The sequence below is a fragment of the Lampetra fluviatilis genome, chromosome 15, assembly GCF_964198595.1.
Source record: "Lampetra fluviatilis chromosome 15, kcLamFluv1.1, whole genome shotgun sequence".
Lineage (NCBI taxonomy): Eukaryota > Metazoa > Chordata > Hyperoartia > Petromyzontiformes > Petromyzontidae > Lampetra > Lampetra fluviatilis.
Window position 1 is genome coordinate 15,115,180 of NC_136289.1, and position 12,062 is coordinate 15,127,241.

The 12,062-nt window shown below is 57.0% G+C and overlaps 1 protein-coding gene across 1 annotated transcript; it reads right to left on the minus strand.

Annotated features, from left to right (window-relative positions):
- Nucleotides 1-50: 50 nt before the first annotated feature.
- On the minus strand, nt 51-11,521 carry LOC144936295 (BTB/POZ domain-containing protein KCTD12-like). Its single transcript, XM_078863378.1, has 2 exons — nt 9,959-11,521; nt 51-7,047 (listed from the first exon to the last, which is right to left on the minus strand). The coding sequence occupies exons 1-2, from the start codon at nt 10,836-10,838 to the stop codon at nt 6,497-6,499; spliced, it is 1,431 nt and encodes a 476-aa protein (XP_078719504.1). The 5' UTR covers nt 10,839-11,521; the 3' UTR covers nt 51-6,496.
- Between the last annotated feature and the right edge of the window lie 541 nt (nt 11,522-12,062).

Sequence of the window (12,062 nt, forward strand, 5' to 3'; positions counted from 1 at the left end):
TGCGAGTTCACCAAAAACGTGGCCACAAATGAACACGAACCAACACGGTCTGGGGTGTGTGGCCTTTAGTAAAAACTCGGATATTACACCACGTGGTACACATGATGAGCGGTGGATACAAAGCGGGGCTCGTATAGCCGTCGAGAGAACACCATCACGATCTGCACACTCGCACCCAGACGCCAGCAGGCACACGACGATCACAACTGGCACCAATGATGAAGTTGATGATCCATCACTCCGGCCACTCGCCTGCTCACTGGCAGTCGGTCGCCTCCTTGTCAATCTGTCTCGACTGCTACTACCACGATTACTGTCGCGGTGAACTACACGCGTTGATTCCTCCAGCCATGTTGGGGACTCGGTCAACCAGACGCCGTGTCCTCTCATCCATCGCGCTGCGTTCAACCAACACCACACTCCAGGTCACAACACTCGCCCCCCACTCGCCACACTGCAGGGGCACCTCGCGACTCTTTGTGCTTGTTCCTTCCTACTACCGCTCCACTCCGGAATTCACTCTCCCATCGTCTCTTCCCCCGAAGCTCTCACAGATAACCCTGCTCAATTCAAGGTAAACGCGTTACACTCTTGCCAATCACAGTTTTGATAGTGCTGCTTGTTGCTGGCCGCTTGACGTTTTTGGCCGTTGTGCCCAGCAGCTGTTTTTACAAAAATCGAACTCACACCCTCACCATGACCGCGAGCCCAGACCGCGCCTCACAGACACGGAGCCACTTTATTTGTCCCAAACTCAAGAGTCGCGGGCCAGGTCCGGGCCGCGTGGAATGCGCGTTAAAGTGCTTCACTCATTCACAAGGGATCCGTGGACGGTGATCAACACACACACGTGTACACACACACACGTGTACACGCCCACAAAAAAGACAAAGGTCCCCCTATAATCTATAACAGGCGGCTGGGGCAAGTGCTGTTAGCGAGCACCTAAAAATAGCCGGCACGGCACGCGAGGCAGTGGGTGACCAGAGCCACGCATGGCCGCCTTTGTCGCCCCATTGGTAATGTATACACGTCACTCCGGGTACTCATTTAAGGCTGAGTTGACCTAGGGGAGGTTAAGACTGGTTCACATATTCGCTGCCACTAATTTTGGGCGTGTGTGAAAATCGAACTTTGGATGCCGTGTTCATAGCACTGCACCACCGCTCCCCAAACACGTGCACACGTACTCACAGGTGTGTACACACACGTACACACCCGCGTGCATTAGGACACCGGAGTGGGTGAGGAGTGGTGAAAGAGTGTTGAGTGAGGATTGTTGAGGAGTGGTGACCGTTAGCCACTGCGGGTGGCCACTTGGAATGTTCGAACGCTCACCACGGAGAGGCTACCACTCTATCAGGAGCTGGATTGGTACCGCCTGGATCACTGAAACATAGTCCAGTGGGTTGGATCTGGCTCCAGTCACGATGTGGGATAGACAGTCCTCCACTCGGAGCAGGAAACTGGCAAACAGGGGGGGGGGGGGGTAGCTTTTCTTTTGAACAAAATAATGAAGTGGGTGTGGAAGTGTAGCAGTGAGGTGTAGAAAGCGGACTCCCAGGCTACTGTGAGCTAGCCTCCCCTTAGACGGGAAGTGAGGAATGCTGGTAGGTGGCTTCCACTCCCACTGGAGATGAGTGCAGGGATACAGGCAACGCTACTGAGTCATTTGCCTTCTGACCTCCTGTCCCAGGTGCTGGCTTTCGTGGCCCCTCGGCATAGAGGCATTCTGTTTGGTGACTTTAATACCCAAATGTGTTATGATGCAGGCACCTGAGCTGGAGTGATTGGAAGGCATTGACCAGATCAGTTCAATAACAACAGTAAGAGGCTGTTAGACTTTTGTGCAGCCCATGGACTTGTAATCACCAACATACTGTTCCAGAATCGGTATTTCCACACATTATAGACTCACTCCAGATCCAAAGACGAACATCTGCTGGACTATGTAGTGATGGAACAGCGGATGTGGGCCCATGTCCTTGACGACACCTGGACCTACCGTTGAGCTGATCTGCCCATTGACTATCGGCTTGGCATGTGTAAGATGCGCCTGTCATTCATCTACTGTGGTGGTGGGCGTCCACCTAGTGCCCCATTTAAACCCACAATCGCCTGGTCTTGACTCACTGCTGATGAAAACTGTAAGAATTGTATAATTACTTGCAGCTCAGGTTGACCCCCATCCTGATGCCAAGGTGAAATGGGTGATGTTCAGGACTGTGGCTCATGCAGCTGATATGGCTGCACTGGGTACCTGGCTGACAGAGGAGGTGTTCTGGCTAGTTGATAGTGATAGGCCCACTCCCCCCATCTGTAACCCATGTCAGAAAATGATGTGGCTTAGCACAACCTTCACTTGGAGCTGTGCATCACTACAAGTGATGGTTGCAGGTTGCTGAGGAAATTGAAAATGCCTCAGTAGCTCGTGATCAGAATTCACTTTTTTAAATCCATCAATAAAGTAACTTGCAGCACCACACCTATTATTATCATCCTTAAGGGATAGAATGGTGATACGATCTCCGACCCCCAGTTTGCAGATTTGCTGAGCATTTCTGAGGTTTTTGGGGAGGAAAAATCCTTCAACCCGACATTATGATCGGGCAAGGTGAGGATGACCCTGCTGGGGCTGCCATACCTCATAAAGTGGAAGTAGCCACTCCCTGTGAGTGGCTGCCTGATGTGCCATCTGTTGAGGAAGTACAAAGAGTGATGCAGAGTCTGAGACCAGGAAAAGACCCAAAGATGATCTCCCAAGCGAACTGTTGAGGGAGGGTGGAAATTGTGTGCAGGCTGCCCTATATGATATTGTTATAACTGTCTGGACCATATGACGGGTTCTGCGAGATTGAAGGATGACCTGCTCGTCCCCGCATTGATTGTAACAACTACTGGGACATCTCCCTCAGTGTGTGTAGAAAGGTCTTGTCAAGGATTATTCAACATTGCCTTGCCAGGCACTCTGAGCAAAGCCTTGCGAAGCCCCAATGTCGTTGCAGAACTACTGCTGAACCTGTAACATGACAAAAAGAGGTGCGGCCTTACCATCAGGCTCATAATAACAAAGCACCTGCCTCGGTATTTTGTGTCATCAAACACTCCACCCCTTCAACTCCCCATGAACGATGGCGCAGTTGTAGAGAGAGTGAATGAGTTCCCATACCTGGGCAGTGTGCTTATGACGAGTTTTGTATTGGTAGCAAAGGTCTCACTCCAAATCAGTCGAACATAATATTTTCATCGGCTCTGTAACGTTGTGTGGAAGCTTCCAGACCTGTCGCTCCATACGAAGCTTAAGGTATTATTTTCTATGCTTACAAAACCTTGACCCCCTCTGAAGAAACATCTACACCAGCATGAAGCATTCAGGCTGGCGTGCCTATGATCCATGCTGGGTTTAACCAGACAGGATTGTGTGAGGACCTCACAGATCCTTGAAAGATCTAGACAAAGTTCAATCGTTGAGCTTTTATGGCATGTGAGGCTGCCTTGGTTGGGTCATATAGCCCACATGCCCAGCTACTGCATGCCCAAGCAGTTTCTGTTTGGCCGGATAGAGGGGGCTAAACGGGCACGGGATGGGCTAGAGAAGAAGTAGCCTGATGCGGGACAGGAGGATTTGGAGCTGATCGGATGTGCCAAAGCCTCAATGGAGGAGGCTCGTGAACGACACGACTGGGTAGTTGGAGGCAGTTGCCTTCCAACAACAGCGGTGGGCAGAGGAGCGACGTTCTTAAAGAGTGGAATGCCAGGTGGCTAAAACGCAGCGAGGTGGTTCAGTAGGGAGCACAGATGGTGCATCTGTTAGTCGCCTAAGTCAGTCAATCCATGGCACCTGAAATTGTCCCGTGACCTCCTGTCAGCGAGTCTTCAACACTTCACGTGGCCTCAAAGTGCACCTAGCTTGGCACAAGCGCTATGATGACATCACCACCACTCAGTGTCGAATGGCAGCTGTTCTTGTTGGAGTGAGTGAGGAGAAGTGGTAAGGAGTGGTGTGCTGTAAAGAGGGAGGTGAGGAATACGTGAGGAGTCTGGCTCTATTCACCCACGTTCCCCTTTCTCTTGTCACACGCAGAGTTTGGGGAGGTGACTGGGAGCAGTGAGGCCAGAACGTCGGGTGTGAATTGTGAGTGAGGTGTGTGGTGGTCTGGGTGAGATGTGTGGTGGTTTTAGCTGTGTGGTGATGAGTGAGATGCGAGATGTGTGGTGGTTTGAGTTGTGATTGAGGTGTGAGTGAGGCACGTTGTTTGTTTAGTGGGCTGTTTGTGACGTGTGTGGTGCGAGTATGTGCGGGACACTGTGCGTCAATTAAGCCCTCGCAGTGGCGAGTCCAGTGCTGGGTTCACACGGGATTCCCTACTCAGTCGGGATCACACACAGCAGCGACCATCTCCCCCTACTGCGAAAACATGGCAAGACACCCTTGAAAAAGAGTCATGAGACTTAGCGAGGCTCTCCTGGGTAAACAAGTACGAGCACAACTGCCGAGTGAACTCTGCTTGATGCATTCTCGAACTCAGTGTGACAGCTATGCAGAGTGTTGGGGGGGGGCGGGTGAAATGGTCGGGATTGGGCTGTTCAATACTCCCCCACCCCCGGCTTGTGGGCCCTGATCCATTTGCACGACTGCACCCTCCACAGCCACGTCACTGGGCCTAAAGTCGTATATTGGTCTCCATATAAGTCTATATAGTTCTCTATGTTGAGTCTGTGGGTCTCTATGCGAGTCCGTGGATCTCCATGTAAATCTATGGGCTTCCATATAAGTCCAATACTGTACTTGAAGCTCAATATGCTCACGTCACTCCGCGTCATGAGTTAAGCCACGTTGTGCGAACCCAGTCTAACAGCCGACACTCGCCATTAAGTGGTGGCGACGTCACCACAGTGCTTGTGACGTCACCACAGTGCTTGTGACGTTACCACAGTGCTTGTGACGTCACCACAGTGCGTGTGACGTCACCACAGTGCTTGTGACGGGCGAGGTGAACTTTGACGCCATCACGTGAAGTGTGGAAGGCTCGCTGCTTGCAGGTTACGGAAACAGACCAAGCTGTTATGGGCTGGCAGATACTGCCCACTGTGCCACCCCAGTCTGGTAACAACAGCAGCAGCAGGAATGCCCTGAATCTGGGACGGTCTTACTGAGTCCCATTGAAGCCCCCCCCCCACTCCCGCTTCTTGCCGGGCTTTCCTGGCTTCGAGATGTGTGATCCCCTGGTCCGTGAGGACATCATTTCACGTGTGTGAGAAGCCAGAGTGCCCGGAGAAACCCCACAAATGCGAGGGGGAAACACGCTCACGAACCCTGCAGCACTGGCTGGGGCGTGTGCGCAAACCCAGGTCTTATGATGGCTCAGTAGTGGACCAGGGATGTTCACCCTGCAGGTAAAGACGGCCAGGATTGTCCACCTTTCAGGGAGAGGGGAATCCCAAGGTGTTTGCAAGAGGTTTCCTGCAGGGTGGGCAGGTAGAGAGGATCGTGATTGTCCACACTGTAAGCAGAGGGAATGCTAAGTGTGGGAGACACGATGTCACGCAGAGTACACGTGGCGAGAGTAAAGAGGGCGTCATTACGAGGTCGTCATCATGCCCTGCCTAGCGGCTGGGTTGTGCTTAGAGTTGCCACCTGTCCAGGAACTGGCGCCTGTGATCGAGTGGCAGGAATTGATGTGTACCGAAATCTGGTGGTTAAACTTTATTTCAGGATACTACGCAGTTCTGGAAGGCCTTGGCTGACTCACAGACGTGGTCTTGGCTTGCTGAATGGAGAAGGTGGCATCCCGAGCTATTGTGCTGCTATTCGTGTGCTTAATTCACGCGGAGGAGTCGTGTCCTCAGGGTTCTTTGTGCAGTGCTAACCCCCCAGCTGGAGTGGGCTGTGTTGCTCATCGGGGGTCGGGAGGTGGGGGGGGGCGTAACGCTCATGGCAGGGAAGCGGGGGCACCCGGCAGGTGAATCAGATGGCGCCTCCGTGGTCTCCTCTCCCCCTGGGGTTTGCAGCCCGGCTCCACTCTTGTTCCAGCTCCACGCGTTTTATAGCCACGTGTCCCAGTGCGCTGAGGGTCTGGGTGGCTGCACAAGGTGCACACATCCCATGAACTGCACGCGTGGAGCCTGCCTGAGTCCACCTGAATTATTGTTCCAGTCGTGGTGAGACAGAGGCGTTGGTGGTGGTGAGGGGCAGAGTTGCCCTTGTGCTTAAGATGCCGTGGATGAGGATGAGGAGGTGAGTGACAAAGAGATGACGGTGCAACACAGTGAGGGGTGGCACCATTCCCTCTTTTCCGACCTCGACTCGCAACGGATCTCGTACCGGGAGGGTGTTATAGGGGGTGGGTGAGACCAGACAAGGCTATTCACCATGGTGGTGGTGGTGGTAGTGGTGACGGGGGGGACGTCTGGGGGGACGGTGGAGAGGAGAAGGGAGTGTTGAAGGGGGGGTCCAGGATGAGGATTGGCAGGCTAGTGGGGGTTGCCACCGCCATCACACCCCGTGTTTGTGCAGCAGATCAGCCTGCCAGGCGCGCGTCTTCACGGAGAAGCGCTTGGGGATGCGCAGCCTGCGCACGTCAGCCACGCACTTGTGCAGCTGCTCGGCCAGCGCATCCATCTCGTTGGCCCCGATCCCGGCGGAGCCGTCGACGCCCAGCGCGTCCGTCAGGGTCTCGGGGCGGTCGCTGTTCCGACGTTTCTTGCCTCCCCCTCCTCCTCCTCCTCCTCCGCCGGCACCGCCGCAGCCTGGTCCTCCGGCCCCTCCGCCCAGGCCCTTGCCCTCCCGGCCGCCCTCCCGTCGCGCGGGCCGCTGCAGGGTGAGGGTCTCCGGGCGGCTCGGGTTGGCCGCGTGGGGCGGCGCGGGCAGCGGGGACGCGTGGCCCTCAGACTGGCTGTCACAGCTGGAGGTGGAGCCCTCCTCGGTGGAGCCGCTGTCCGAGTCCTTCTCCTCAGCGCCGTCCGCGTCGCGCTCCACCTCCACGCGGCGCCGCGGGGCGAGCGGAGCGTCCCGCGGCCTCGCGGCCGGTGCCGAGGACGAACCCCCTAGAGAGTGGGGGGGATGCGAGGATGGCGACACGGGGATATAGACACGGCACAGGGACGCTGGAGCTCGCACCTCGTAGTGGCTGTGGGCGTACCGCCTGCGAGTTGGAGTGATTCGTGCGGTGTGAGTGTTCGTAATGGAGGCTGTCGTTAACGTCTGCACCGTGCCGGGCGGGAGAGTTGTGGCTGTCGCCGGGAGGGAGTTGTGGCGGCCCGGGGCTCTGCCGTGGGAAAGCGGTGCCCACAACAAACTGGGGTGGCTACAATGAGGGCTCGTTCAAGGTTTGCCGCATATACCGTATATACATTCCTTCTGACAAACTGAGTGTGCTCATCTCTGTAACTGCGGGACGGAGGCAGGTGCAGCAGCCACGGTGGTGGTGGAGTGGTCAGCAGCGCACGGGGCTCTCCAGCCAGAGGGTGCCACTTCAATTCCACCGCTTGGCACGGCAGGGGAAGTAGTGGGACGAGTTTCTTAAATATCCCCCACTTCTGTCCACCCAGCACAATAAAACAGTCGATCAACAAGTCGCATGTTGTGTTTAGTTTGCTGTCCTTCCCTCGCACCTCCGATTACCATGGTTGGCTACGTACGGTGCGAAAGAAGTTCAACATACAAACATAAAGTGTGGGTACGCCCACTTTATCCATGGCAGCTGGTCGTAATGTGGGCGAGCAATTGCGGGCTGCGCCCTTACCTTGTAACTGAGAAACGAGGGCAAATGATGTAACACGCGGTGCCGTTTGTACGTTCGTGCGTCCCAATCAGTGCGTGACTAAAATGTAACTGATTTTCGGAGCTGTAAATGGATTCTGACAACCCTGCAAAGAACCCGAGGAGGTCACTGTGCGGGCTATGACTGCGTGGGAGGGGGCGGTTGCTCCCGGGGGTCCCAAGTAATCTCCGTGGGGGGCCCCGCGCGTCCCAGGACATCTCCGTGCGTCCCCTGGCCCATCTGGGCACGATTGGCGGCTCCCGTCCTCGCCGCTGGCGCTGCGAGATAATTGCTGACTATTCATTGCCTTAAGTGCACCACCTCAATTACCATTATCAGCGGCGGCCGCTGTTCCTCCTCACACGGCCCCTGCCAATCACGAGCCCCCCCCCACTCCGTATCCCCCGCTTGCCCCCCATAGCACCTGCCAATCACGACGCCCCCAACCCCCGCCCCCCATCAACCCCACCCTGTATCCGCCCCTACCCTTGCCCCCCCCCACCGCATCCCTCTCTCCCCCTTATCCACCACTCCGCAACGGTAGCCAGAATAAGCGCCTCGCGACCGCTCCCCTTCACAACCATCACCATCACCACCATCACCACCATTACAGCCTTCACAACCATCACCATCACAGCCATCACCATCACAGCCATCACCACCATCACAACCATCACAACCATCACCATCATTACAGACTTCACAACCATCACCATCACCGCCATCACCACCATCACCACCATCACAGCCATCACCATCACCACCATCACAGCCATCACCACCATCACCACCATCACCACCATCACAGCCATCACCACCATCACAGCCTTCACCGCCATCACCACCACCATCACCACCATCACAGCCATCACAGCCATCACCACCACCACCACCATCACAGCCATCACCACCATCACCACCATCACCACCATCACAGCCATCACAGCCATCACCACCATCACCACCATCACCACCATCACAGCCATCACCACCACCACCACCATCACAGCCATCACCACCATCACCACCATCACCACCATCACAGCCATCACAGCCATCACCACCATCACCACCATCACCACCATCACAGCCATCACCACCATCACCACCATCACAGCCATCACCACCATCACAGCCATCACCACCATCACCACCATCACAGCCATCACCACCATCACCGCCATCACCACCATCACAGCCATCACAGCCATCACCACCATCACCACCATCACAACCATCACCATCACAGCTATCACCATCACCACCATCACAGCCATCACAACCATCACCACCATCACCACCATCACTCCCATCACCGCAATTCTTACAATAACTGCCATGACTGTAATCACTACCATCACTTCCATTACAACCAAGCATCATGATCACCGCCATCACCATCACAGCCATCACCACCATACATCCATCACTATGACAGCCATGACCACCATCACTGCCAGCACCACCGTCATGATCACAGTCATCAAAATCGCCACCATCGCAATAAACACCACTCCCACCAATAAAGGCGTCATTACCATCACCACCATCACCATGCCGACCATCACTAGCACTCCTCTCAATTTGTATCTCCTTGTGCCCTCCGCCCCTACCCGCGGGGTCACGGGGTAGGGGTCACGAGCCCAGTGGTCAGCGCTCGACGCACGGAGCAGTGGCGGAGCGGTTAGGCGAGCTGCGCTATGAACCCAGAGACCCGTGGTCGATTCCCGCTCAAGACCAATAAGAGTGATGATTATGTGAACCGTTTTGTGGGCATCCCCTAGGTCGACTCGGCCTTAAACGAGTACTCTGCGCGGTGTGTAAACATCAGCACTGGGGAGACAAAGGCGGATGGGCGTGGTGTTAGCCACCCACCCCTCGTGTGCCGTGCGACCTTCATAGGTGCTCGCTAACAGCACTTGCCGCAACAGTCTGCTGAAGGCTGTAGGGGAGATCTTTGTGTTTTTGTGGGGGAGCTTGCTACGGGTGATTTGGATGTGGCTGACCGCGCTGTGGACGAGTTTACTCAAGATCAGTGCGATAGGGAAGTGTGCTGTATGCGAGTGCTGTGGGTGAGCGCGATGTGGATAAGCGCGATATTGGCAATGTCCTGTGGATGAGCACACTGTGGGTGAGCGCGCTGTGGGTGAGAGTGCTTTGGATGAGTGGGCTGCGGGTGGATCGCCGCTACTCACGGAAGAACACGAACTCGGTGTAGCTGCTCCACACCTTGTCCTCGTTGTGGCCGCTCGGCTGGCCGCTCACACCGCTGCCGTGCGACGCCACGAGCGAGAAGCCGGCCTCTGCCAGGGCGTCGAAGGCCTGCTCCGGCGACGCGTGCGCCAGCGTGAGCCGCGACGAGTACCTCCCGTCGGGGGCTCGCTCCACCTCGCGGCTGCGCTCCAGGAGGGCGTCCCCGAACACGGCGCGCACCAGGGCGCTGCGGCCGCACGCCGAGATGCGCGCCGCCCTGCGAAATCTCCCATCGACACCTCCACCACCTCCACCTCCACCACCGCCTCCTCCTCCACCGTCCCTGCCCGGGAAGCTGTAGTGGCCCCTGCAGGCCAGGGTGATGTAGCCGGGGCTGGCGCTCTCACGGCCGGGCGCCTCGGACACCTCGCTGCCTTCGCTGTTCAGGGAGCTGGCCTTGGCCGGGCGAGGGGTCAGGGCCTTCACCAACTCGGGCAGCTGGAAGAACTCAGCCTCGCGGCGCAGGCGGGCCCGCTCGGGGAAGTGGTCGGGCAGCACCAGCTGCTGGTCGCGCAGGAAGTCCAGCACGTATCGGAAGAGGAACCCGTCCCGGTCGATGAAATAGCGGCCGCGCGCGTCGCGCACCACATCCGCGGTCGCCCCCGACGCGGCCGCCGCTGTCGGCCCCGCGGGGGCCGCTCCCGTGGCGGCCCCCGCGGCTGAGAAGCTCCGCCACAGCACGGAGTGGGCCACGCTGGTCAGGGTGCTGCGCCGCGTCACGTAGATCTGTCCGCCCACGTTGAGCTCCACCACCTCGGTGTAGAGCGGCTCCCCGCCGTTCGTTTGCGGCTGGGAGCTGGTTAGGCCATCCAGAAGCGCCATTGCCACCGCCTCCCCGCTCCCTGCAAAGGTGCGGCCGTCTCCCCCTCGTTCCTCCTCCTCGTTCCTCCTGGTGGGCTCCGTCAGCTCGAGAGTACAGGGCGCACGCCTCCCAGAGAGACCCGCACCGCCAGCCGGGGTGACGTCTGCATGGACGCGATAGACGGGGTAGCGCAGGGCGATCTGGCGACGCAGGGCGCTCCGGGATTTGCAGGGCGCTCCGGGGGGTGCAAGAAGACGTAGCGGTTGCAGGGCGCTGCGGGGGGTGCGCGGGCGAAATGCGGAATGATGAGGATAATGACGCGGGGCGACGATTATGCCGGGAATTCCTGGGCGCTCCCAGATGCAGCAGGGCGGTCTTGGATTGCGGGGCGATGGGGCTACGCGGGGCGCTGCCGCCGCGGGGTGCGGGAAAGGCAGAGTCTGTGCGGGCGGCGGCGGCGGCGGCGATGCGCGGCGATGGAGGCGCGGCAGGGAGCGGCGGCGGCGCGTGACGAGAGAGACGGGAGAGGGGCGCGTGACGACACGAGGAGGAGCGGCGGAGGCGGCGGCGACGGCGCCTCCTCCTCCTCTCGCGCACGCCGAGAGCTGCTGCTCGACTGCGTTGTGTGTGTGTACTGCGTGTGTGTGTACTGCGTGTGTGTGTACTGCGTGTGTGTGTACTGCGTGTGTGTGTACTGCGTGTGTGTGTACTGCATGTGTGTGTACTGCGTGTGTGTGTGTACTGTGTGTGTGTACTGCCTGTATGTGTGTACTGCGTGTGTGTGTGTACTGCGTGTGTGTACTCTGTGCGTGTGTGTAATGTGTGGATCATGTGTATGCATTGTGTGTACTATGTGCATTTTTGTACTCTGTGTATTGCGTGCGTGCTGGGGTTCCATGCAATTTGTGTACGGTGTGTACTGCGTGTGCATGAAGGGCGTGTGTGCTGTGTGTGTACTGTGTGTACATACAGGGCGTGTGTACTGCGTGTGCATGAAGGGCTCGTGCTGGGTGTGTGCTACTTGCTATTTGAGTGTGAAAATTATCATCTGTAGCTCACCGAGCCAGTGGTTGCGTGTACGTCAGGCTTGTTAACGCTTAGCTAACGACTTAATTGCTTCCTATCTGACAGCGCAGGTAAATACAGTAATCATAATCACGCCCCTGTGGTTTCATTGTACAAACATAACAATGATAATGCTTAATGCCTCACTAAGTCTCAGGACTCATTTTGAAGAGGGTCCT

Excerpts from the sequence above, each read along its gene's own strand:
- LOC144936295 (XM_078863378.1), bottom strand. The coding sequence starts at position 10,838 with ATGGCGCTTCTGGATGGCCTAACCAGCTCCCAGCCGCAAACGAACGGC. Across the intron at positions 7,048-9,958 it reads CACCGAGTTCGTGTTCTTCC|GGGGTTCGTCCTCGGCACCG; the intron begins GTGAGTAGCGGC and ends CCCACTCTCTAG.